The 26,917-nt window shown below is 45.1% G+C and overlaps 1 protein-coding gene across 3 annotated transcripts in view; it reads right to left on the bottom strand.

The window, feature by feature from the left end:
• The window catches only part of SDR16C5 (short chain dehydrogenase/reductase family 16C member 5), a 28,041-nt gene extending 4,296 nt beyond the window's left edge, over positions 1 to 23,745 (bottom strand). The window contains exons 1-5 of one of the 3 annotated variants that reach the window (XM_075920665.2): positions 23,519 to 23,745; positions 17,406 to 17,749; positions 3,309 to 3,440; positions 1,951 to 2,050; positions 266 to 410 (exon numbers count right to left, since the gene is read on the bottom strand). In XM_075920665.2, the coding sequence (XP_075776780.1) occupies positions 266 to 410; positions 1,951 to 2,050; positions 3,309 to 3,440; positions 17,406 to 17,726 (698 nt within the window). In that variant the 5' untranslated portion in view covers positions 17,727 to 17,749; positions 23,519 to 23,745. Of the gene's footprint in view, positions 1 to 265; positions 411 to 1,950; positions 2,051 to 3,308; positions 3,441 to 16,331; positions 16,438 to 17,405; positions 17,750 to 23,272; positions 23,405 to 23,518 lie in introns of those variants that run through there. The other 2 variants (XM_075920666.2, XM_075920667.2) reach the window with 2 other exon arrangements.
• Between the last annotated feature and the right edge of the window lie 3,172 nt (positions 23,746 to 26,917).

Genomic DNA, 26,917 nt, shown 5'->3' with positions numbered 1-26,917 from the left:
CTATAATATATAGGCATCTGGAAGATTCACATTCTAGCAATAGGGGCTAGAAATGTAAATAAAAAGTCTTAGATTCTGCATTCTAGCAATTATTGGATTTTGTCTATAAGCCCTAAAAATTGCACAAGGATCAAAATCTACCTTACAATAGTTTCAGATTATGTTATTTCTACTGATTATTAATTCTCTTTAATAAATCCTGTATTTAATCAAACATTTTTGGTGTGCCATATACTAGTTATACACAACCCCAAAATTCACTCACTTGGTTTTACAACCATCAAACATTCCTGTGTTTATGAAGTAAGGACACACAATAGTGGTTTTAATGCCGGTCTTCTCCAGAGCTAGCATTTCTAAACCAACTGCTTCTGCAAACCCAACTGCTGCAAATTTACTTGCACAATAATCTGTAGGGTGAAGAAAGATGAACAGTTACTTGGTGCAATTAATTTTTCTATTAAGAGAAACATCTCACAACTCTTGCAAACAACATAACATGGTTTTAATTCTCCCTCTGTCCAGTGTCTCATGCTGAGCAAATAAAACACAACTTCTTGCCTAAGAAGAAAGTCAATCAAAACTATGCCCTAATGAGGGTAGTCTGGGTACTGTTAAAACAACTGCACGTACAAATGTATCTTAAGTGTGAGATTAACTGCAAAGAATGAGTGTAAGTTTATGAAGAGTCACACTAATCTATAACAAATGCTGAAGGGAAAAGGTATGAAAGGGAAAGAGCAAGGCTAAGTTAGATCACAAAAAGGGCAAATGATAGAATTCAAGGACAGTGTTATTCAAGGACAAGATTATGCTTGGTCAATAAATTAAGTATGGGACTAAAACTTATGTATCCAAATCAGTGTGTCAGAAATTAGGCCTAGTTTGTGAACAAAATAAAGAGGGTTACACTGCTATTGCTTCCTTGTGGGATCCTTAAACTCCTTACTACCAATCAAAAGCTGTCTGATGGCCAAGAAACTTTATAATCATAGCTGCCACCTCAACTGCTTCCTAGGACCCTAGGATCTATCATGATACCACCAGGCCTTTGTTGTTCTAATCCTGAGATGTGTCCTGATCAGACTGGGCCAGAAAGAGGGATTCAGATGACATTGTCACCTCCACTAGCTTTGGGTAAACCGCAATCATCGGCTGGTGAGACTTCTTCCTTCCCCACCATGTATCTCTTCTCTTCCTCACCATATTTCTTCTCTTTCATCTTCTGTTTCATGCCTTCAGGTTTTGCAACACTGCTATAAGCCTGTTATGAAAAAGGCCGCTAAAACTAAATGTCCTAAATTGCCCAATGCTGGCGCAAGTTTGCCAGATTTCAGAGTGGCTAATAAGACCATGTGCCAAGCCTGTGTTTTGCCAGCTGTAATGCTGCAAATAAAAGTCAACACCAAAGACACAGAAACTGCATCTTCTATTTTTATTGTTCTTTTCTATACCATTGTGTGTCCTGGTTCATCTTCTAAACAAGATGATCAGATTTAACAGCAGCAACAGCTCCAACTCTAGTCCATTTCAATTAGCTTCTCTTTTCCCCCAGAAGAGTAGTTATTACCATTTTTAATATAATCTAAAATACTATCAAATGAAAGGGGAGGAAGAAGGGTGGATATTCCTTTTACAGACTCTCCAGCTAAAAGGAACAAGCCACAGGATGGGTAAGTAAAGGTTTTATCATAACACTTTATATTTCAAATGCTTCAATTATTTTCCTGTTCTCCACCCCCACCCTGTACCTTTTAATAAAAGGTGAAAATAATTTTTAATGGCACTGAGAACTTATGTTCCATTGAGGTCAGTGGGAGCAATTAAGTGTGCACGTGTTTTGAAAGTCAGATAATGTTATTAGGTGGCTTGGACTAAGAGCTGTTGTTGAGGGGTATAACCAAGAACATACCTTTAAATTCCATTTAGAATTATGTTGAATACACTAACCTGCTAGTCCATTGACTCCAATCAGTCCTGCTGAACTTGCAATACTAACCAAGTGTCCATGATTAGAGGCCATCATGGCTGGGAGGAAGGCTTTGTAAGTCTATGAAACACATTGAAACCCACACTTACAATTAAACATTACTTAAAGTGATTTAATTGCCCAATTGGTTAAGAGGATTACTATTGAAAAAGTATTAAGGAGACCTATTAAGTCTTTTGAGTTCTAGGAGATAAGAAAAATGTCTGCCTCTTTCTACAGAGGTTAATAAGATACATATTAGTTAGAACAAGAAGTACTGCTACTTTGTCTACTAACTAAATCCTCCGAGGTAAATCTCTAAGGACTCTCCAATATGTTTCCATAGTTTTCTTCATGTTGTAGTCATCCACTAGGGGGAGTCAGAAACTAAATTGATGTCAGAGAGACTGCAATCAGCTGAAGCCTTGGGAAACTTCCCTTCACCTAGGAGTTCAGTACTGAAACATTTTCCAAATAGGCTTCCATTTTAAAAATAGCAGCTGAGAAGGGGAAACCACTTCTAACCTTTCTAACATCATTTCCTGATTTCAGCTACAAATTCTCTGTCATTTCCATGTTTTCCAGTGAATGGAAACAGAGCAGCATATGTTAATTCACCATTCCTTCTCCAGTTCTTTATTACTATATCGGTTCGTCTCCTTCATAATGAAATGCAAATCGAATGACTAATTTAAGGTAAGTTTTTGTCAGTTTATATCAACAGCTACAGAACAATATCGCCACAATTAGAGATGTTAAAAAGCAGTTTATTAGGTAACTGTGTAGCTGTTAAAAATCTTAAGCGGTTACACATTGCAGGCTCTGCAGTATAAAGCTTGTATTGCAGAGCCATCAGTGCAGCTGGCTTCCTGGGAGTGGGACTGGTAGCCAGCGTGCGCCCAGCTGTCAGCCCCACTCCTTGCGAGCCTGTACTGCAGGGCAGCAGACAGCTTCCAGCATTTAAACGGTTACACTATTACATCCCTACCCACAATATTATTACTTTTCAGGTTCACATTTCCCAGAAGTATTTCTTAATATCAGACAACCAATACTAGGCAGTTGCATCCTTTATTTCTTCTTTAGGCAGAAGTGATTACCCATACAAGGGGCTGCAAATATCCCTCCATTCTCCCCCAACAAGCTTCCTGTGGGACACCCTACCATCCTCCCTATTTCTGGAACTCACAAATAAATATCACCAACTTGCATGCAGGACTTCACAAACTTAACCAGCTAAAAATCAATTACATAAAATAAATCTCTCCCTCCCCATTTCCAAAACAGGTGTGAGTGCCAACATTTCATAGTTCCCTATAAAAAAAATTCTGTATATTACCCAGAAGTGTGCCATGATGTTCACCTCCATGGTTTTCTCCACAAGCGAATCTGGAGAATCAATGAACTTCTTTCCAGTTACAATACCAGCATTATTGATTAGGATACTAACATCACCAACTTCTTTTTTAACCTAAAGAAAAGCAATCAAATCAAGATGTCATTTACAAGCTTTTCATAAGGTAGAAGTCTTTTTCTTTGCAATTTTTTCCTTTAGTGAAGTGTTAGAACTCTGAAGACAACAACTTTACAGGGCTGTAATTTAAATGTGACCTGCTACAGGGAAATACTGGGCTTTATAAAAGAAAAATACAACCACCAGCACATTATCTATTACAGTTTGAGCCTCTCTAATCCAGCTCTCTCTGGTCTGGCAACATCCATGGTCTGGAATGATTTTAGTCAGCTGGGTGTCTACTTATGGGTATGACCAGATTTCCCTCGGTCCCATACAGTTTGTCTAGAGCCACCAGTTTTGGCTCTGTGTGCGCTGTTATATAGCTCCCAGTAAGCAGTGGAAATGTTGGTAATACTGCTAGACAACACTGATCTACTATGGTTCGGCAAATTCTCTGGATCAGCACTGGTCAGGTCCCAAAGGTACAGACTATAGACATTCAACCTGCATATTTTTGAGAGTTTGTCTGTCCCTCTGTTTGTTCAAGAATTTCTAAATGTAAGAGCTAAGACCACCAAATTCAGTATATAGCTTCCTCTTAGCATTACTTAAAGCAAGGCAAGGATTTGGTTGTTTCAGGAAAGTGGGATGTGCCTAGAATTGGATTCCTTCTCATAAAACCGTACAGAAAAGAGACATCATAACCAGGCAGTGAAAGGGACTGTCTGTGGGGGTGGGGGAGAGAGGCGAGGTGGTGTCCCCCTGTCTGGGACTGCCCCAGACCTGAGCCTCCCACCTCTCAGGTATCCTTTAGAAGGGGGGGGAAGGGGAGGAAGAGGCTCTCTACCCCATTTGTATGGGGACTTCCATCAGGGAGTGAGGGGAAAGTGCAGTTGGGCAGCAGAGGGGACAGATGAATCTGCACCTGTCCCAGCCGGGGGAACATGGAGCTGCAGTGGCCATGGAAAGGCACTTCTCACCTGGCCCCAAGCTGCTGCAGTGAGAGAGGGCAAGAGGTGGTCCTCTCTCCATGGGGCAACCTGCATACTGACCCCCTCGTCCCCAGCCTAAACTCAGAGCAATGATTTAAATTATGCATGTACAATTTCATGTTATTTTCCCCCCAAAAAAGAATAATAATTGAGCTAAGGATCTGAGCAATGCTGCGTAAATCTTCTAAGTATACTATAAAAATGGCAAGAAGAACACGATACTTTGATAGCTCTGGCAATGGTCATGATCCAAAAAACACAGGGAGGAAGAGGAGAAGTTCACAGAAGATAAATAAAATCTGAATATTTTGTATAAAGGAAACCTTTGTCATATTTCCCATACCTTGAATTAAGGTGTTATGAGCTCACATACAAATGTACTGAACCTCCTCAGAGACAATGAGGCCCCGATAACCCTCTTGGATAAGTCTACACACAGGCCTGCCAACACAGAGGAGGCAGAGGGGGCAGTTGTCCCAAGGCCAGGCAATTTGAAAGGCTCCCAGCCACCGCTATCGCAGCAGCGGTAGGAGCCCCAGCCCCTTTAAATCAGTGCTGGAATGCTGTGCTCTGGGCAGCTCTGAGAGCTGGTGAGGGACTGGGCCGGCATGGGGCGCTCCGGGTAGTGCTGAGGACTGGCTGACTTCTGCCTAAGTCCAGAAATCTAAACAACAATGAAACAGCCCTGCAGTCTTAGTCTGAGCTGGCTGGCATGACCAGCCAGACATATAATTAAAGCTTACTGATAGTGAGGCATAAGGATTCTCCAATTGTGTTAAGGATTGTGTAATGGAGATAGAAGAATACTCTGTGGCTTCTCCAAAGATCACAAGATTTTCTTAGTCTTCTACAGATTTTTGTATAACACCCCTGAAAGGTAATGTGATAATTCTGGCAGTTTCCTGCAATATCCCGGTCACATCTTTGCTGAATTAATGCCTTGTCTGTACTACAAAGCTTTGTCGGTAAAAGCTTCTTTTTGCTGATAAAATAGTGGAGATGTACTCCAGTGTTCCCTCTAAGATTTTCCATCCATGAGTGGAGTGAGTATTGTCTTGTGTGCCAACAATGAGTCAAGTGCGCTTGTTCGGATGTGTGCCACCGTGGCACCCACCAGTGGTGCTGCTCCCCAAGAGACTCTCCCAGGCAGCGCTGGGGACGTAAGCGACTAGTCAACTATCCAATAAGCAAAAGCTTATTGGATAGTCGAATAGTCCCTCAGCTAGTCGCTTCCCCTCCTTTGCTGCCTCTATCGACTAGTCAATTACACTAAATTTAACATCCCTAGGTAGCGGCCCCCCACCACTTCATGGAGGGAAGGGGAGATGTGCCTCCCCCATAGGGAGCACTGCTCTCATGGCAGCCTCGTGGAACGAGGTGTACCGGTAGTTCGGAATAGGCACCCTAGTCCGAACTACCTAGTTCGAGCCCCGTGTAGCCGCGCTGCACGGGGTTCGAACCAGCGGGGATTTAAAAATGGCGGCTCCCAGCTTATGCAAATGAAGCCCGGGAAATTCAAATCCCGGGCTTCATTTGCAAGTGCGGTATGCCTACATTACCCTCCTAGTTCGAACTAGGAGGGTAGTGTAGACATACCCTGAGTGCTTTTCTCACTGTTTTGATCCCTGCTGTCCTCCAGGCATGTGCCACCCTCTCCCTTTTCAAAGTTCCTGGAAGCATTTGACATCTGAGTATACAGATCTGTTCTGGGACAAAGAGCAAATCATTAACAGGGAATGCTCCTGTTCTTCCCTCTGCACTAGTAACACACTGCTGCATAGAGTGTGAGTGTGTGTGTGTGTGTGTGTGTGTGTGTGTGGAGGGGGTGAGTCAATGCAAGAGCTGCTAGTGTCGATGCACTCTACCAACAGAAGGCACATACTGTGGAAATGCAACAGTGGTTTAATTAAAGTGCTTTAATAAAATCAGCATAACTTTTGCTGGCAAAAATTTGTAACACAGAAAAGGCTTACGTTTAAGTATTTTAAAGAATACACTGTAGTGAAAACACAAATGTTTATGCCGGGGGTCTTAAACTCATGGCCGGTGGGCCATCTACGGCCCAAGCAGTTCCATAATCTGGCCTGCATGTGGCTGCTGGCACGAGTCTTTGTTGCACTAGGAAGTTATGTGGATCTACACCCTTCACCCAAGCCCAGCCCCTGCCCAGCCTTTTCCTGTTCCGCCTTCTCCTCCCTCATTGCACCTCTTCCCTTATGTGGCCTCAGAGATTATCGGGGGAAAGGGAGCTTGGGGCAGCAGGATTCAACGCCCCCCACTCACTACAGTGGTGGAAGCCCCGGGGCAGCAGAGCACCACAGCAGCCTGTTCCACTCTGACGCCATCTCCCAGACCAGCCCAGTTGCTCTGCTTCACCCGTGGGCTAACTTCATTATGGGAGATCATTCTGTCCATGGGACAGTTGGGGTGGCTGCTGTGGAAACCCACAAAATGCAGGACCTGGGCTGGCTATGGGTGGGATGGCTATGCAAACACCACCCTGATTGACAGGGACATGCCGGCAGCAGTGTGGACCTACCAGCCAGAACCTGCTCTAGCTCTGCTGTGCTGCCAGTGGTAGGACGCAGGAAAAGGGGTTTAAATCACTTGGGGGCAGCAGGAAGACACGCAGGAGAGGAGCGTATGGACCAGTAAGCAGGGCTGGGAGATACACGGAGGGGGCTGGAGGGTGGGGGAGAGAAGGATGAGGAGGAAGAGAGAATGTGTGAAGATCCTCCCCTGCCCCGAGCCCTGCCAGAGGGAGGTGCCCATTGGCCTGTTAGGATCATTTGAGGACTGGCACTGGCCCTACGGTAAAATGAATTGAGATCCCTAGTTTATGTATTATTGTGGGATTGTATAGAACTCCTTTAGGAGAAAGACAAGGTTAATATAATCTTTGGGAAGTACTGTACATTTCAAAAGACTGTGTAGGGCCCTGATGTCCAAGCAGTTCTGAAGGAGTACCACTACAGTGGCTTCTGCTACAGCAAACTTGCAGCATTCATCCAGCCAAACAGCCACATGTAGCTAGTGTGTTGGACACCAGGGATGTAAGGGATAAATGATCTTTTGTGACAACATGTATAGCATGGAATTCTTAGGGAGTACACAGGTGGGAATTTGTAACCTGCTCTTACTAAGCACTCAGCCTTTGAAGCTTCTTTCTGATAGCCCTGATCACCTGTTTCATAGACACAGTTTAAAAAAAAAATTTTTTAACAAAGGAATACATGACAGTCTTGGGGGTTCTCATTCTGAGCAAAAGGAATGGACTGACTGCCTCAAGAAAACTCTAGGGCTATGTCCACACTGGCGGGTTCTTGCGCCAGAAATATGCAAATGAGGCTAAGCGTGGAATATCACAGCCTCATTCTCATATCTAATGAGCCGCCATTTTGCGGAAGAAGCACTTGCGCCAGAAAGAGCGTCTACACTGCCCCTCTTTGCACAAGAAAAACCCTCTTGCACAATGCCGCTATTCCTGAAAATAATCAGCATAGCAGCATCGCGCAAGAGGATTTTTCTTGCGCAAGAAGGGGATGTGTAGATAGCTCCTAGGTGGGGTTTGAAGAACTGGTTACTCTACTTTGTTTGTATCAGTGTTCAGACAATGTAATCTTGAAGTTAAGACTTATGTTACCGGAGACAGTCAAAAGGAGCAATTTATAATGCAGGATACGGTAAACTTCCGATAATCCAGCACCTTTAGGACCCAGGGGGTGCCGGATTATCAGATATGATGGACTATCAGAAGGGGGGGCTATGAGGGGTCTGGAGTGGGGTGGGAGGGGATGCCACCCCAGACCCGTCATAGCCCCCCCTTACGATACTCCAGCTCTGCCCCAGGCGTCCCTGATTCAGCTGCTGCTGGTCAGTTTCAGCAGTAGCTGAATCGGGGATGCCTGCAATAGAGCAGCTGGGGTGCTGCCAGGTTGGTCTCGTAGCGCCGCCCCTCAGCGCTGCGGGACCAACCCGGCAGCACCCCAGCTGCTCTGCCCGGGGCTTCCTGGAATCAGCCGCTGATCTGTTTCAGCAGCGGCTGAATCGGGGACCCCTGGGGCAGAGCAGCTGGGGTCCTGCCGGGTTGGTCACGCAGCACCGTCCTTTGGTGCTGCGGGACCAACCCGGCAGCACTCCAGCTGCTCTGCCCCAGGCATCCCCAAGAGCAGCTGAGGTGCTGCCGGGTTGGTCCCGCAGCCCCGAGGGGCAGCACTACGAGACCAACCGGCAGCACCCCCAGCTGCTCTGCTCCTGGCTTCCCCGATTCAGCTGCTGGTCAATTTCAGCAGCAGCTGAATGGGGGAAACCTGTCCGGCTGCCCCAGCCCTTCCGGGTTCCTGATGGTGCCGGACCATCAGGAGTCCCGGAGCCTTGGATGCCGGACTAATGGAGTTTTACTGTATAATGTATGTAATAGACAGACATGAGATTATACTCAGACCGGGATACAATTCAGGCACCGCTTACCCCCTTCACCCCCTCCCCCCCCCAAAAACCCAACAACCTGCTTTCTAGAAAAGAAATCTGTCAAATTTGTTGTGCCCCCTGGAGCCATGGGAGGCTATCCACATACAAGATCTGCATCCCTGTAATATCTTCTCTATCCCAGTAAAATCACTGCAATTGGCTCAATAGATTGTGTTAATCAGCTTCTATGTAGCACCACTCTTCGGCCCAGAGTCCTCCAGGAATGTGCAGAAGCCAACACATTTCAATCCCTCTGGCTTCATTTCATCTGAGAATCCTCCAACACAGCAGCCTCTCACATGCTTAATTTTTCCTTATAGAGCAGCATAGATAGGCAAGATGCTTTAAAAAGCCAAGTGAGAAAAGTCAATATGTCAAGATTTTAAGATTCTACTTTGTTTTCATAGGCTGACTCAAGTGTCTGCCAACAGACAGGCTGAGTTAAAATGAGCTAATTTGAACTGAGTCAGCTACCTGTATCAAGCTAGTTTGAACTGCTCATGTACAATACTGAACATGAAAGTTCATGTGTAATAAATCCCAGAAATGTAAAGTTTCTTTTTGACAATGGCAGAATCAAGATATTTGGGTTCTAGTTCTGGGTTTGACACTTGTTATATTTAATCTTTTTTAACAAAGGGGTGCTGCAGAATGTGTGTTGCTAATTTAGCTACATAGCAAAGTATATATCCTGCAAGAAGTACAATGAGTCTTCTGCATATACTCTGGCCTCATGATGGAGCTGCATGTCTGTTAGCAGGGCAGTAAGAGTTTGCACTTAGGATTATTTCTACACAGAGAAGTGGGTGCTGTGTGTGAAGGACTCTGACTGGTCTAGAGACATTTGTGGTATTCAAAACTGTTTGGGAAGAGACACCCCAAAAGCCTTGCCTTTCAGGGAAGCATCTTAACCTGCAATCCTCTCTACCATTTGTCAAAGAAATCACTCCTTTTATCCATATTTTGCAAAATTTGAACCCAGTCCATGAACAGAGCAGGTCCTTTTTGATATCCATACCATTTCAGATGTGGTAGATAAATTGGCCCAATACCTGGTAGTTTATAATCTGTCCAGCCCAAGCAAAATGGAGCAGCAGCTGTATAGCTGCCATGAGAGGCATGTAACAGCTCTTATCTCCGCTTAGTGGCAGATCAAGAAATGATCACCTCTATTAAAACAAAAATAAATAAGTTTAATCAGGATCAGATGGAATCAGGGAATAAAACTGCAATGGCCATTGGATGTACTGAAATGAAAATCTCCTTCTTGAACATAAACTGTATTGGGCAATATCAACAATATTAGGGTATTAGTACATTAAAACAATGAAAAAGCTCATTGTTTGACACCTGTAGACATGAATGGAAGCAATATGCATTTAGCATGGTTAAGCCTGATTTGTTGTTAGGTGAATTTGCACACCAACAGTCTGTGGAGACAGAGCTATGGAAGGTAAGCCTGCTCCCAAAATTGACCATGGGATCTTTTTGGCTACTTTGCGTTATAAGCCAATGGGCTGGGAAAGAGAAGAAACTATTGGATACTTGAGGGTGTACTGAATGGAGCCCTCAGAAGTGGGTATGCTTATCCTTGCCTGTCAGCACAGAACCATAAAGTATAGATACATGGGATGTAAATGGTTAACCTGGGCTGCAGCAGCCCCCCCCCCCACTGAACATGGGCCTCAGCCCAGCTGGAGCAACCTTCAACCTGCCCCATTTAAGTGGTTAACCGGTTAAACATAACATTTAACTGGTTAACTGATTAAACGGGACTTTACTCCCTTTGAGAGGGAGTTCTCCAGGTAAAGGAGGAGCAAATACAGGACCCTTGAGGTAAGTGGCTGTCTGTAGTGTGTGTTTGGGGGTTACCTGCTGAGCTTGTGTTTGTCTGTTTGAAGGAGCGTGTGCTGTGGCCGGCAGTTGGAAGCTGTGAGCTTCTAAAGGTTTGAAATCTAGAAGCCTCTGTTAATTGGCTGAGCCTTAGTCAGGGGGCGGGGCAATCAGGAAGGTCAGGGCTTTATAAAGCAGTTAGTCAGCAACCAGGGAGCTTTGCAAACAGGAGCAGGAAAAAGGAAGTTTTGAGAGGGAGTTGGGAAGTGGCCAACGTACACTTGCCATTCTTTATAGTTTAGTTTAAAGGTTTTAATCAAAACTTCCTGATTTAGCTAGAAACCCTATCAATAATCTAGGTAGCTGTAGGAGAGAATGCAGGCAGAAGCTCAGCAGCAGAGTGGGGGTGATCCCGTTTATTGTGCTCAGTGTAGCATGTATGATTACCTGCCCAATGGGCAGGAGGCGTACATGTGCATTCAGTGCAAGGAGCTCCTGGCTCTCAGAGACCGCGTACGGGCTTTGGAGGCCAGGGTGACTGAACTGGAGGAGCTGAGGGAGGCAGAGAGGTATGTAGATGAGGATTTCCAGGACACTGTAGAATTGTCCCACCTCCAGTCAGACAGCCCCTGTACTGTTAAGGAGGATGAAAGGCTCAGGGAAGGAGAGCAGTCCTAAATCCCTAAATGGCCTCCTCAAGGATTGAACTCACAACCCTCGGAGAGCAAAAATTGTCAGGGATGGTATTTGCTCATGCTGCGAAGGCAGGGGACTGGACTCCATGACCTTTCAAGGTCCCTTCCAGTTCTAGGAGATTTGAAATGAATGGAGATTGCCTTTTCAGTCAATGGGAACAGAGGGAAACCTTCCCCTAGTTGGGACCCTCCTTCCAGATGTTGGAGTATCCTCTTGCACTGAGGTTACCTCTCCGGGGGAGGGAACTCCAGTCATTAGGGGTGTGTCTAGACTACATGCCTCCTTCGACGGAGGCATGTAGATTAGCCAGATCGGAAGAGGGAAATGAAGCCGCGATTAAAATAATCGCGGCTTCATTTAAATTTAAATGGCTGCCCCGATCTGCCGATCAGCTGTTTGTCGGCAGATCGGGGGAGTCTGGACGCGATGCCCCGACAAAGAAGCCTTTCTTCATCGACACAGGTAAGCCTGGTTTCACGAGGCTTACCTGTGTCGATGAAGAAAGGCTTCTTTGTCGGGGCATCGCGTCCAGACTCCCCCGATCTGCCGACAAACAGCTGATCGGCAGATCGGGGCAGCCATTTAAATTTAAATGAAGCCGCGATTATTTTAATCGCGGCTTCATTTCCCTCTTCCGATCTGGCTAATCTACATGCCTCCGTCGAAGGAGGCATGTAGTCTAGACACACCCTAGGAAAAGGCAGTTACTAGTAATGGAAGATTCGATCATTAGAAATGTAGATAGCTGGGTTTGCGATGACTGGAACAACCATATGGTGACTTGCCTGCCTGGTGCGAAGGTTGTGGATCTCGAGGCATCTAGATAGACTTATATGTAGTGCTGGAGAGGAGCTGGTCCTTGTGGTACCAGTGACATAGGGAAAGGGTAGCAGAGATGTCCTGGAGGCCAAATTTAGGCTGCTAGAAAAGAGACTGAAACCCAGGATCTCTATGGTGACATTCTCAGAAATGCTTTCAGTTCTACACGCAGGGCCAAGTAGGCAGGCAGAGCTTCAGAATCTCAATGTGTGGGCGAGACGATGGTGTAGGGAGGAGGGGTTTAACTTTATAAGGAACTGGGGAAATTTTTGGGGTAGGGAGAGCCTATACAGGAAGGATGGGCTCCACCTAAACCAAAGTGGATCCAGACTGCTGGCACTTAACATTAAAAAGGTCACAGAGCAGTTTTTAAACTAAGAGATGGGGGAAAGCTGATTGGTGCAGAGGAGCATATGGATCAGACAGAGATGACTATTAGAGGAGAGTCTATTGATAAAGATTCTCTAGGTTTTAGTCAGGAGGAGATGATGGAAGAGGATAAGAATCCTGGGCCAGATCAGATGAAAAACATTCACATAAAAAAGAATCTGACACATCAGAAAAGGGCAGACAAACAGTGACTAGTTTTTAAAGTGCTTGTACACAAATGCTAGAAGTCTAAAAAATAAGATGAGTGCCTTGTGTTAAAGGAGGAAACTGATATAATAAGCATCACAGAAACCTGGTGGAGTGAGGACAATCAGTGGGACACAATCATTCCGGGGTACAAAATATATCAGAAGGACAGAACAAGTTGTACGGGTGGGGGAGTGGCAATATATGTGAAAGAAAATTTAGAATCAAATGAAGTAAAAATCTTAAATGAATCAACATGTTCTATAGAATCGCTATGGATAGTAATTCCCTGCTCTAATAAGAATTTAACGGTAGGCATCTATTATTGACCACCTGACAGCACAGTAATAGTGACTATGAAATGCTAAGGGAGATTAGAGAGGCTATCAAAATAAAGAACTCAATAATAGTGGGGGATTTCAACTATCCCCATATTGACTGGCTACATGTTACCTTAGGACAAGATGCAAAGACAAAATTTCTCGATACCGTAAACGACTGCTTCTTGGAACAGCTGGTACAGGAACCCACAAGGGGAGAGGCAATTCTCGATTTAGTCCTAGACTGGTGCGCAGGACCGCTTGGAAATACTGATCATAATATAATAATATTTAACATTCCTGTGGTGGGAAGAACACCTCAGCAGCCCAACACTGTGGCATTTAATTTCAAAAAGGGGAACTATGCAAAATGAGGATGTTAAACAGAAATTAAAAGGTACAGTGACTAAAGTAAAATCCCTGCAAGATGCATGAGCGCTTTTCAAAGACACCATAATAGAGGCCCAACTTAAATGTATACCCCAAATTAAAAAGCATAGTAGAAGAACTAAAAAAGAGCCACCGTGGCTTAACAACCACGTAAAAGAAGCTGTGAGAGATAAAAAGACATCTTTTAAAAAGTGGAAGTCAAATCCTAGTGAGGTAAATAGAAAGGAGCAAAAACACTGCCAAATTAAGTGTAAAAATGTAATAAGAAAAGCCAAAAAGGAGTTTGAAGAACAGCTTGGCAAAAACTCCAAAGGTAATAACAAAATGTTTAAGTACATCAGAAACAGGAAGTCTGCTAAACAACCAGTGGGGCCCCTGGACAATTGAGATACAAAAGGAGCATTTAAAGATGATAAAGTCATTGCAGAGAAACTAAATGAATTCTTTGCTTCAGTCTTCACAGCTGAGGATGTTAGGGAGATTCCCAAACCTGACCCGTCCTTTGTAGGTGACAAATCTGAGGACTTGTCATAGATTGAAGTGTCATTAGAGGGGGTTTTGGAATTAATTGATAAAATTAACAGTAACAAGTCACCAGGACCAGATGGCGTTCACCTAAGAGTTCTGAAAGAACTCAAATGTGAAATTGCGGAACTATTAACTCTGGTTTGTAACCTATCCTTTAAATTAACTTCTGTACCCAATGACTGGAAGACAGCTAATGTAACGCCAATATTTAAAAAGGGCTCTAGAGGCGATCCCAGCAATTACAGACCGGTAAGTCTAACTTCAGTATCAGGCAAATGAGGTGAAACAATAGTAAAGAATAAAATTGTCAGACACACAGAACAACATAATTTGTTGGGCAAAAGTCAATATGGTTTCTGTAAAGAGAAATCATGTCTTACTAATCTATTAGAGTTCTTTGAAGGGGTCAACAAACATGTGGACAAGGGGGGGGGGGATCCAGTAGATATAGTGTACTTAAATTTCCAGAAAGCCTTTGACAAGGTCCCTCACCAAAGGCTCTTACGTAAATTAAATTGTCATGGGATAAGAGGGAAGATCCTTTTATGGACTGAGAACTGGTTAAAAGACAGGAAGCAAAGGGTAGGAATAAATGGCAAATTTTCAGAATGGAGAAGGGTAACTAGTGGTGTTCCCCAAGGGTCAGTCCTAGGACCAATCTTATTCAACTTATTCATAAATGATCTGGAGAAAGCGGTAAACAGTGAGGTAGCAAAAGCTGCAGACAATACTAAACTGCTCAAGTTAGTTAAGACCAAAGCAGACTGCGAAGAACTTCAAAAAGATCTCACCCAACTAAGTGACTGGGCAACAAAATGGCAAATGAAATTTAAGGTGGATAAATGTAAAGTCATGCACATTGGAAAAAATAACCCCAACTATACATATAATATGATGGGGGCTAATTTAGCTACAACTAATCAGGAAAGAGATCTTGGAGTCATCGTGGATAGTTCTCTGAAGATGTCCACACAGTATGCAGTGGCAGAAACCATGTTGACTTTCCCCCAACAAATTATATTCATCCATGTGTCTGAGAATTTTATTCTTAACTATAGTTTCAACTAATTTGCCCGGTACTGACATTAGACTTACCGGTCTGTAATTGCTAGGATCACCTCTAGAGCCCTTTTTAAATATTGGCGTCATGTTAGCTATCTTCCAATCATTAGGTACAGAAGCTGATCTAAAGGCTAGATTACAAACCCCAGTTAATAGTTCTGCAATTTCCCATTTGAGTTTTTTCAGAACTCTTGGGTGAATGTCATACATTCTCGGTGATGTGTTACTGTTAAGTTTATCAATTTGTTCCAAAACCTCCACTAATGACACCTCTATCTGAGACAATTCCTCAGATTTGTCACCTACCAAGGATGGATCAGGTTTGGGAATCTCCCCAATATCCTCAGCCATGAAGATTGAAGCAAAGAATTAATTTGGCTTCTCCGCTATGACTATCATCTTTGAGGGATCCTTTAGCGTCTCGATCGTCCAAGGGCCCCACTGGTTGTTTAGCCGGCTTTCTGCTTCTGATGTACTTAAAAAAACATTTTACTATTACTTCTTGAGTTTTTGGCTAGCAGACCAATTCTTATGATGGATTTTATAAATGAAACAGTGTTAACTTCTTTTGGATTAATCTGTTAGTAGCATGTTAAAGAATTGCTTTGGAACAATCTGCTATTCAAATTTTTTTTAAATATTGTAACAAACTCCATTTTAAACTTTGTACTGCCTTAATTCAGTTTAAAGTTGGGTGTATGTCTATACTCTCATTCAGAAGCGTGCATATGGGTGTGTGTGTGTAATGGAATCAACGATGCCAGCCCAACTCAGTGACAGGCTGCCAACACCTCTTGGGTGGGGAGGATGAAAACAACAAAAGCAAATGGGGGTGGGGTGGTTTCTGAGTCAGACTTTCAAAACTAATCCTTGGCAGCAGAGGATGGCCCTATTCTACTTCCTACTAAGTAGGCCCTGCTCTCCTGGCGGAGGGAGGGTTGTTTGAAGCTATAGTTGCTTTACAGTCATCCTTCATTTTGTGTAATTTCAGCAAGAAAGATGAGATCATAAAAGGCCCTGGAGTTTCATTCTCCATATTGCCACAGCTGTTTTTTCCTCCTGGATCCTAAAGTAGAGGGTGTATGGTATTCTTTGTGCTGTTGTTCACAAGAGAAAAGCCTTTCTTCATAGCTGTCCTCAAGCTGAAGCAGACCTAAATCTTCGTAGTTTCACTGCCTCCTAGAGGATTTCCAGCTGCAAAAACTCGTAAGATGTTTTACCTCTGTTACGTCTAGGGAAAGCTGTGAAGAGCAGGAACTGGAGCCATCTTCCCATGTGTACGCACTGCCACACAGGCTTCCTATGTTAACTGAATACCTATTAGCACTAAAATAGAAAATAGAAAGGAGCATAAACTCTGTCAAAATAAGTGTAAAAATATAATCAGAAAGCCAAAAAGGAGTTTGAATAACAGCTAGCCAAAAACTAAAAAAGTAATAGCAAAATGCTTTTAAGTACATGAGAAGCAGGAGGCCTGCTAAACAACCTGTGGGTCCACTGGATGATCAAGATGCTAAAAGAGCACTCAAAGACGATAAGGTCATTGTGGAGAAACTAAATAAATTCTTTGCTTTGGGCTTCATGGCTGAGTATGTTAGGAAGATTCCCAAGCCTGAGTTTGAGACCCCCACGATAGAGTTTCTCAAATAAACTTTTGTAAATTTTTAACCGGGTAAACATTGTATTTTCTGCTCCAACCTTCTTCCCAGAAAGAGCTGAACTATTTTGGCTGAAATTTTCCAAAAATTTAGCCTGATGCAGACTCAGAATTTTCAGCTCAGCAGGTAGGTTTAACAGCATGTTAAGCAGAGGCAAACAGTTTCTTATAAAGGAATGTAATATTTCTGCCTTTGGTGTGTTTGATCAAAACATACCCATGAAGTCCTTTAAAATCTCACAAGTTATGCTAAATTTGTGCCATTTTACAAGATACTGCTACCTCTAAGGCTCATCCTTTGCAGTTGTTCGAGCATTAGTTGCTTTAATATTTTGACTTATTATGTTCAATAACCTATTGCATTAGCGTCCACTTTGTCTTTTTTAATAAAGTTATCTACTACAATGCCTAAGTGTTGCTACTGCTTTTAGCAGAAGCAGAGGGAATTGGACAAGTTGACGCTAGATTCTGAAGTACGTGAAGACGGATATTGCACCCGGGACTGGATTAATATGGAATGAGTGATATGAACTCTGGACCTATTAACTTTGTTCAATGACATCTAGGTAAGAGGTCACTTATTCATGGATAATATTTTATGGGTTCATAAAAAAACAAGGAACATGTAATATTTCACCTGATCTGCCACTCTGTAGATCTCTTGCCTTTTGCTGCAGTCACACAAGTATGCATGCACTCTCACAGCTCCATTTTCTTTAGCTAGTCTGCTTGTTTCCTTGTTACCTTCTTGATTAATATCCCAGAGAACAAGAGTGGCTCCAAGGCGGGCAAATTTTAATGCTAGAAGTCTTCCAATTCCACTTCCGGCTCCTGTTATAAGTACTATTTCACCAGCAACACTTTTCTTTCGTACGGGAACAAACAACAAGACTAGAGACTCCAACAAGAAATATATTGAGAGCACCACGACTCTGAGTGTTTCCAGGAAGAAATTCATCTTGGAGAAGATTTTTCAAATACCTGTTAATGATGAATATTTACCATTTAGAACAAACCAGCAACAATGAAACTACAAATATTTTAGAATGGAAAAATATTGCTAAATAGATCCTATCTGTGAATACATCCATCAGTGGAAATTATTAGAAATAATAGGCAGGGTCCTACCAAAATTCACAGTCCATTCTAGTCAATATCATTGTCATAGGGTTTGAAAGTTGGTAATTTTCATTTTTTTCCAGATGTTTAAATGTAAAATTTCAGTGTAACTATCAGGATCCTGACCCAAAATGGGGCAGGTGGGAATCACACATCTGTTGCAGGGGGATGGTAGGATTGTCATCCCCACTTCTGTGCTGTCTTCAAAGATGGGCACAGAAGGCTGCAGCTGCAGAGCTTCCTACAGAGGCAGGAAGTTCCCAGAGTTGAGTCCGATCCAGTGTTCCCTCTATGCTGCATGGCAGCACAGCTTTACAGGTAGTATCAGTCCTACCCAGTCAGCCAGCTCCATGCATAGAGCCCTGAGCCTCTGACTGGGCAGGGCTGATTAATCACTTGTGAAGCTGTGCTGCTGTCCAGCTTAGAGGGAACACTGGTCTGATCTCCTTCAATCTGCTGTGATTGCACTAGGAAGGATCTCTTAGTTGGTAGTCCTGACTTGGCAGGGGAGGGACAAGACATCTTCTCCTTCCAGCCACTAGACAGGGTGTGTCCCTCCCCCCCCTCCCTTCATGCAATTATTACCTGTTTCAATATGATAAAGGTCATGTGAACTTGACAGGATTTACTGATGGACATTTTACAGCAGAAAATAATTTTCAGAACTCAACTCCTTGATTGATAGATATGGGCATCTGAATCAATATTATGGAGTACTGATCTCAATTGGTAGCCTCAAACTTGGAAACGACTGCCTTAAGTTAACAAAAGTAAGTGAAAAAATATGTTCTGGTTTCTAATGTGATCAATTCAATGTCAGTATGGACCATCCAGCAATGGACTCATTCTTCATGCCCTGTCTCTATGCTGAAAACACCAGTCTGTGTTTAAATACAGATCTCTCTGCATGCATAGAGTACTGTACAGCCCAAATATAGGAATTTCAATGACTAATTGGTGGCTACCGTGTAATGTAATGTTTTCTCTCTCTTTTTAGTTATTTCAGTTGGTTTTGCAATACACTGCCTAAATCAAAGTTTAAACTCTGCCCTAGCTTCAAAGATCTTTTAAGGTAGCTGAATTTATTAACATTACCCAAACTTGCATCTACACCAGTGGTTCCCAAACTTTTTGGCATCACCCCCCCTTTTTGATTCCTGAGAAACACTCAGCCCCCACCCCCCCTCCAAAAAAATAGCAGCAAAACTTGTTGAGAAAAAAAAAAAGAACTGACCAGGGCAGCAAAACTTGATTGGGGGAGGAGGGGAGGTTGCCTTGCATCCCCCCTGGAATTTCTTTACACCCCCCCAGGGGGGCATGCCCCCCAGTTTGGGAACCCATAATCTACACAGTTCACTGACCAGACAAAGTATATGTAGACAGCATTTGTCATTATATCTCAGAGAAGAGATTTGAAACATTTTGTCATGTAAGCTGAATTTTCATTTATAAAAGCAGACACTTTGTCAGTTCACACCCTATTTTTAAATGGCTTTAATTATCACTTGTGAAAATGTTGTGTAGTTAACAGCATCCAAGAAAATGCATTTAGTGAGCACTGTTGATAATTTCCCTAACTACATTTTTGGCATTGTCAGAAATAAAATTGAACCAAATAGGCACTACATAGCTGTCTTGCTCATCTGTGGACTCATCTGAAATAACTGCAAATGATTCATATGAGTTAATTTGAGATTTCATCTCCATAAAAAATGTCTAGCAAAACCTGTGAAACCTATCCTACTGTAGTTTATTCATAGTTGGTAAACAACCAACATTTTGTATATTTAATTCAATGAACTCATGCAGTTTTGGGTGATAAAAATTTTCAAGCTGTATATTAGCTCTTGCAAATGCACCCACCAAGTTTCATTCTAGCTGAATTACTGTTCTCAGACTCTGTTATCTTCTTTAAAAAGGTGAAATTGTATTTTCAACTTTTCGTTTACTAGCAATGCATTACCTGCAGCCCTCTATCTGCTTCAATTGGTTTTCAAGTCTAAGTGGCTCTGAACCATTGCTCAATGTACATGATCAAATAAAACACAGTTTGTCATCATTGGCATATAGAATAGAGAAGCCAAATTCTTTCACACGATACACTGCAGTAATGATTTTAGGAGGTTTTTTATTTACTTTGGACACTCATCTTACATTTGTAATTTCACTTGACTTCTGGTAGAGTGCCCTTTGAGATCATACATAACATCATCGTCCCAACATCTATTTACCAATCAGTGAACTGAGTTGTGAGTGTGATTTATCTCTTTAAAGTGTCAATCAAAAAATTCTGTCAAGTTCCTCACTTTTTTTATTTTAAATGAATCATGCTAATAATTACTTCTGCATAAGGAGGGGCAGTTCCCTACTCAATGACTCCTCCCCCTGCGGCTGTGAAGTTATGGGGACAGGAAGCGAATTTAAGGGAGGGGCTGCAGAGCTACTGTGCAGGGGAAGGACAGTTCTGCCCCTCTCCAGCCCAGCCAGCACTAGCAGCTAGGAACCCTTGGTTGGGGTGCACCTAGCCATAGGAACCTCCAGGGCTGCTGTCCAACCCTGGAACTTGGTGCATCAGGGTACCTAGAGATGGGCCTGATCTCTCCCTCCTCCTGCCGCCCCCCTCCCTCCCGAAGTGGCTGTGCAGGGAAATTACAAATCCTGACCCTACCCAGCCCGGCCAGGACTCACAGCTAAAAAACCCCTGTCTGGGACACTCCTGGCAGCACAAGGGAGTTCAGATTTCCTGGTGAGGGACTTATTTCATGGTCTGGGATATATTTTTCCACAGCTATGAAATTGGTAGGACCTGCCAGATAAGCAATCACTAAATTCCTAATCACTTCATTTATACACACATACTTTTAACTGATTAGCACTCTAATACCATTTTATTTATGCAAGACATCTTAATTAAACATTTGATATTTATTCTCTATTTACATTTTTGCTAGTGTGTATTTTTATAAATGTGTGCCTTAGATATAGTGTGACAATTCTAAAAGAGAATTATAGCCAGACCAATAATTGCTAACTCACACCCTCTTTTTTTAAATCAACCACAGAGAAACATTACCGGAAGACAAATTTTTGCATTAAATATGTTGTTTCTTCTTTCAAAGTACCCAGGCTAAAGCATAAAGTCTGCTCTACTTCAGAGCTGTTAGCATATAGGACTTCAGAAAACAACCTATTTTTATAAATTCACCAAACCACTTGAGAAAAAATTAGATACTTCCATGGCCCACAAGACAATAACTATCATCTCTCCTGGCTTTTTGCAGGTGAGCTACAGTAGTGGAAAACTATTTGTACCCCTTACAAATCAAACAAAACCCTTCCTCAAAATGAAAAGAGCTACATGTGTGTTAATCAAACATGCAGTAGAAACTCTAGTGCCTGACATGCACCCTGACTCTATAGTCTCAGGTGGTCTTAACTTAATGCACTGTACTCAATGCAGTTAAACATATGTTTAACATTTTGTTGGTTTACAACTTTATTTTACCATCCACAAACATATGGAATATGATTCTACTCTCAGCAAGATGATGAACCTGCTGTGCAATTCTAAGCTTAAGAATCAATATTTTACCCTCCCACTCCTCAGCTGAAGGTTCATTGTACTGGAGCTCAGAGTTTAATTTTTAGAACTAAGACTAAAAAGTTTTTAAACTTGGGATATTTCTCATTTGTGTTGCCACTGCCTTTTAGTTCAAGACTGCATGAATAACAGAAGGTGGATAGAGGTTCCTGTGGGAAATTGGGCCATGATGTCAGTGAACCCAGAATACAAAGATTTCCAGGGTCCTACAAGACCTCCACACACACACCTAAAAAGCATGTCCTTTATTATACACTGCGACAACAGGGCTAGACAAATAATGCCTGATACAACTACAGTAAAACTCCAATTGTCCGGCATCCAGAGGTCCGGCACTCCCGATAGTCCGGCACCAACTGGAACCCAGAAGTGCTCCAGACAACCGGACAATTGGAGCTGCTCCGCACCGCTTCCCCAAGTCCGCTGTTGCCGCTGCTGAAACTGGCCAGCTGCGGACCTGGGGAAGTGGTGCGGAGCAGAGCAGCTGGGGTGCTACCTGGTTGGTCCCGCAGCGCCACCCCTCACCTGAGCGGCACTGCGGGACCAACCCGACAGCACCCCAGCTACTCTGCCCCAGGGCTTCTCCAAGTCCAGCACTGCTGAAACTGACCCCAGCTGCTCTGCCTGCCCGTCCCCAAGTCCGCCGCTGGTCAGTTTCAGCAGCGGCAGACTTGGGGAAGCTGAGCTGCTGCCAGGTTGGTCCTGCAACATCGCCCCTCACCAGCACCCAGTTCGCCCCATGTCATGCCATTCCCCTGGGTCCCAAAGGTGCCGGGTTATCGGAAGTCTGCTGAACTTGGATTCTTGATTCTCTGAGCAAAGTTCAGTAAAATTTAGCAAGTTGGTGCTCCCAGATTACTACATTAATGTTTTCAGGTAGGCCATGTCTACACTGACAGATGGAAAGCACTAGCAGTTACAGTACCACTCACTCAGGATATGTCCAGATTATCTTTCGAAAGAAGCTTTTTTGAAAGAATCTTTCAAAAACAAAAAAAAACTTCTTTTGAAAGATAGTTTAGACAGCCACACTTTTTTGAAAAAGAGATCCGCTTTTTTTCAAAGAGAGCACCCAGGCTACTTGGATGCTCTCTTTCAAAAAAGCCCTGTTTGTGGTCAAGAACGCCTTTTTTCAAAAGAGCTCTTTTGAAAAAAGGCAATCTCCCTCATAAAATGAGGTTTACCACTGTAAAAAAAACCTGCTGCATTCTTTCGATTTAATTTCGAAAGAATGCGGTGGCAGTCTAGATACAGGTGAAATTTTTTTGAAAAAAGTCCACTGGTCTGCTTCCTGATGCCCTGCTATGTTGCCTCTGATACAGCAGCAGCCCTTGTCTGTGGGGGCCGGAGCTACCTGCTGGGGGGGGGGGAGAGAAGCAGGTGGCTCCCCATTCTTGCTCTTCATTTACAACTTGGACCAGCGGGCTGGGACTGAGCCAGCCTGCCCGCTGGAGTTTAAAATGCAAAGCGCACGGAGGAGTGAGGGGAAGGCTGTTGTGGTTATGTAGGGCTGTTAAGCCACAAGCAATGGTTTACCATTTCCCAGGTAGCCGCTAACAACCCTTCCCTGAGCCCTTCCCCGCTTCTGCAACAAACTCCCACCCCCCATCCAAAGTCCCTCTCGGAACCTTGGGCAGTTTAGAGGGGAAAGGGCGAAAAGAGCTTGAGTGGGGGAGGGGGAGGAGGCTTTTCTGCAAGCCTGCCGCCTCTCGAGGCCCTTGCCAGCCTCCCATCACCCAGCTTCCGCCCCCCTCCCCCTTCAAAAGCTCAGCCAAGCTGCTAACCGCAAGGCGTGTTTTGCCCGCCAGTCTCCAGCGCTGCCCGGCAGGAAGCTCCGGAGACCACCTCCCGCTTAGAAGTGGAGCGCGGGGCCCCAGCCTTCTCTCCCGGCCCGGGCACCGCCCTGCAGCCAGCCCAGCCGACTAACCCAAGCGAAGGCGGACGCGCCAGCTGCCCCGGGACACTCAGGAGCTGGGAACCCGGCCTCCCTGCAGCGCCCGCGGGACCGGCAGAGCCGCGCCCCCACTCACCGCGCGGGCAGCTCCCCGCGGCCGCTCGCGCTCCGGTGCAGACGCAGCAGCTCCCGGCAGCGGCCCTGCTAAACGCCCTTCCCCGCCTCCTGCAGCGCTCGCGCTCCGCTGTGCCAGAAAATTCCCGGGAGCAGGCGCCACCCATCTCGGAGCGGGGCGAATCGCAGCCCGGGTCCCTTCCGCTCCGCGCGGGAAAGGGGGAGGGGAGCGTGCAGCGGTGGAAACGGGGAGGTTCCATCCCTGCTACGTTGCCCTCCCCTAAGCCCGGAGCGGGTTAGACGCGGGGGAACAGGGGTTCCGCCCGCCCCTGGGGAGTTTGCCTCCTAGGGCGCATTGCACCAGTAGACGGACGCATCCGCACACAGCTGGCCGGTGCAACGACAGAAACACTATCCACCGGCAAGCGGCCCGGCTTGCAGCACGGACAAGGATCCGTGTGACAGTGGATCCGCGGCACTGATGACCGGGTTTGGGAACGCTGCCAGCCCTGATGCCCAGCCTGACTGCTCCAGGGCTACCAACGACCAGCCTCTTTTTCTATGTTCATAATTTTAAAAAGTTGGGGGGTAGACATTTTTTTTTTGAGTATCTGGCTACATCATTTCCCTAGGTTTGTCGTGGTTGGGATTTGGTGTTTGGGGAGGGAATTTCCACCAATCGGAGGCTGCAGGAAGGGGCAGTGAGCTTCCGCCATGCTGCTGAGGGAAACACCATGGAAAACATGATCCCGTGGATCAAATGATACAATGATTCCTTCCTCACCTTTCTGTCATGAACCTGCCCACAGAATCACACAAACCAGGAGAGCATTAGCGATAGTGAGCCGCCCCCTAACTTTTAAATACCACGTGGAGGCAGTCTTCCATCCATTCTTCACGCTCTCCCCCCCAATAAGGGCGGGGAGGATGATAAAGGGAAAAGCAGTTCTTGTCACTCTCACACAGAGCTTGATAATGATTTACAAGGATTAAAACGAATCGATGTTGGATTTTTTTAAAATTGCTCCCTTGTTTTTACAACACAGAGTTTTGTGGGTCCTTTAAAGACTCAATAACAGATTTATTGGGCATTTGAGGCTCAAAACCAGTTGGTCAGATGCAGGAAGTGGTTTTGACACAGGAAACTTTTGACAAAGTGGTTTTGATCTACAAAAGTTTATGCCCACATCAATCTGTTAGGGTATGTCTACATGGCATCTTCTTTCAGAATAAGCTTCCCCAGAAGAAATCTTCCGGAATAGCATATTTTGAAATTGCATGTCTACACACAAAAAAGCACAACAAAATAGCCATTTGCTATTTAGAAATAGACAACACTGATTGGACCCTATCTTACATTTAAGGTCACCCAGAACCAGTTCAGGCAGGCATTAAGTCAGCAGTCACTTCCTGGAGCTGCTGCTTGCGTTGCCTGCTTAAAGGGACCTCTCCTGTACAGCTGTTTCTCAAGTTATTCTGCTTGCTTGCCTATCTCTCTGAGGGACAGCAAATCATTGCCATTGTGTGCTTTGGTTGCCCTGCCTTTGGACACCACAGCACAACCCACTATGGAATCGGAGCTGCCTCTGGGCATGTGATGGCCCCTGACTGTCTTGCTGCAAAAGCTTCAGAGGGGTAGCCAAGTTAGTTAACTGGAGAAACTTAAAAAAACAATGAATAGTCGAGCAGCACCTTAAAGACTAACAAAACATGTAGATGGTACCACGAACTTTCGTGGCCACAACTCACAATGACACGTGGGTTGTGCCCACAAAAACTCATGATACCATCTACATATTTTGTTAGTCTTTAAGATGCTGTTGTGCTGCAGTTTCTGCAGGCTGCTCTCCAGGTCCTTCAGGAACACAACCCCGAGCTGCTTGAGGAAACCCTCAACATGCGTCTGGGACTGCAACTCTTTCAGATGCACCCTACCATGGAGTGCTGGTTCTGGTGGCAGGATACCAGTTCTGATTGGTGGGACTGGCTCGTCATGGAATGGTGGGATGACCAGCAGTGGCTCCAGAGCTTCCTTATGAGGAAGGAGACGTTTCTGGAGTTGTGTAACTGGCTCACCCCTGACCTCACACAATGGGACACGCAGATGCGGCCCTCCCATCCCCCCAGAGGGTCGCCATCACTCTCTGGAAGCTCGCAATGCAGGACAGTTACCAATCCGTTGGGAACCAGTTTGGCATGAGGAAGTCTACCATCAGGGCCCTTGTCATGCAGGTATGGTGCTCTTGGACTACAGTCCCGGGCGGGGGGAGGGGAGTAATGGAAAGGGGGGGCCATAGGGAAAGAGAGGGTGGGAGTGGCAGGGGTTCTGCAGTCCTGCCCTCACACAGCCCTGCGGGGGGGTGAGGGGGGAAAGGGGACTTCATAGGGGCAGCTCCTGGGGTGTTTGTGGAGGGGGGAAGGAGGGAGAGGGATCAGGGACCTCCCAAGGGCTCTGGCACCCCCTTTGATTCTCTGTTTTGTTTGTTTTTTGTCTCCTTCTGCAGGTGGTGAGGGCTATCAACACAGTCCTGCTGTGCGGGGTCATCCACTGGGTGATGTGGACCCCATTGTCACTGGCTTTGCCACTATGGGCTTCCCTGGCTGCCGGGAAGGAGGGGTTATTCATAGCACCCACATCCCCATCCGGGCCCCCGACCACCAGGTATCACAATACATCAACCGAAAGGGATACTTTTCAATGATCCTGCAGGCCCTGCTTGACCACTGAGGCCAGTTCTCAGATGTCTTCGTTGGCTGGTCGGGGAAGGCATATGACACCCATGTCTTCAGAAACTCCAGCCTCTTTTGCAAGCTGGAGGCTGGCACTTTCCTCTCTGAGCAAAGCATCAGAGTTGGGGATGTGGACATGCCACTGTGCATTGTGGGGGACGCGGCCTACCCCCTCATGCCATGGCTAATGAAACCCTACACTGGCCACCTTGATCCGAGCAAGGACCACTTCATTACCCACCTGGGCAGGGCCCACATGTAGGCAGAGTGCGCCTTCGGGCATCTGAAGGCAATGTTCAGGTGCCTCCTGACTCGCCTGGATGTGGGGGAGCAAAACATCCCCCAGGTGGTGTCTGCATATTTTGAGCTCCACAACATAGTGGAGAGGAAGGGGGAGGCATTCCTTCCAGGGTCGGGGACAGAGGACGGACAGGAGGGAAGGGCCTTTGAGCATCTGTGCACAGCTGCCATCTGGCAGGCCCAACAGGGTAGGGGGTCTTAGAACCAAGGAGGGGAGAGGTGGGGGCTGAGAACCTTGGAGGGGGGGAAGAGAGGCTCAGGGCTGGGGCTGGGAGTGGCACATTGCTAAGGTGCTTCCTCAGCCTCATGTGCGGGGACCTCAGCAACCTTGGGGGTGGGGGGACCCAGGGAGTCTAGGGGGATAAGCGGGGGGAGGGAAGCTGGAGCAGGG

Source organism: Pelodiscus sinensis, chromosome 2, assembly GCF_052426305.1.
Source record: "Pelodiscus sinensis isolate ZL-2025 chromosome 2, ASM5242630v1, whole genome shotgun sequence".
NCBI lineage: Eukaryota > Metazoa > Chordata > Testudines > Trionychidae > Pelodiscus > Pelodiscus sinensis.
Note: the sequence above shows the minus strand (reverse complement) of the source record. Positions and strands in the feature narration are given on the sequence as shown.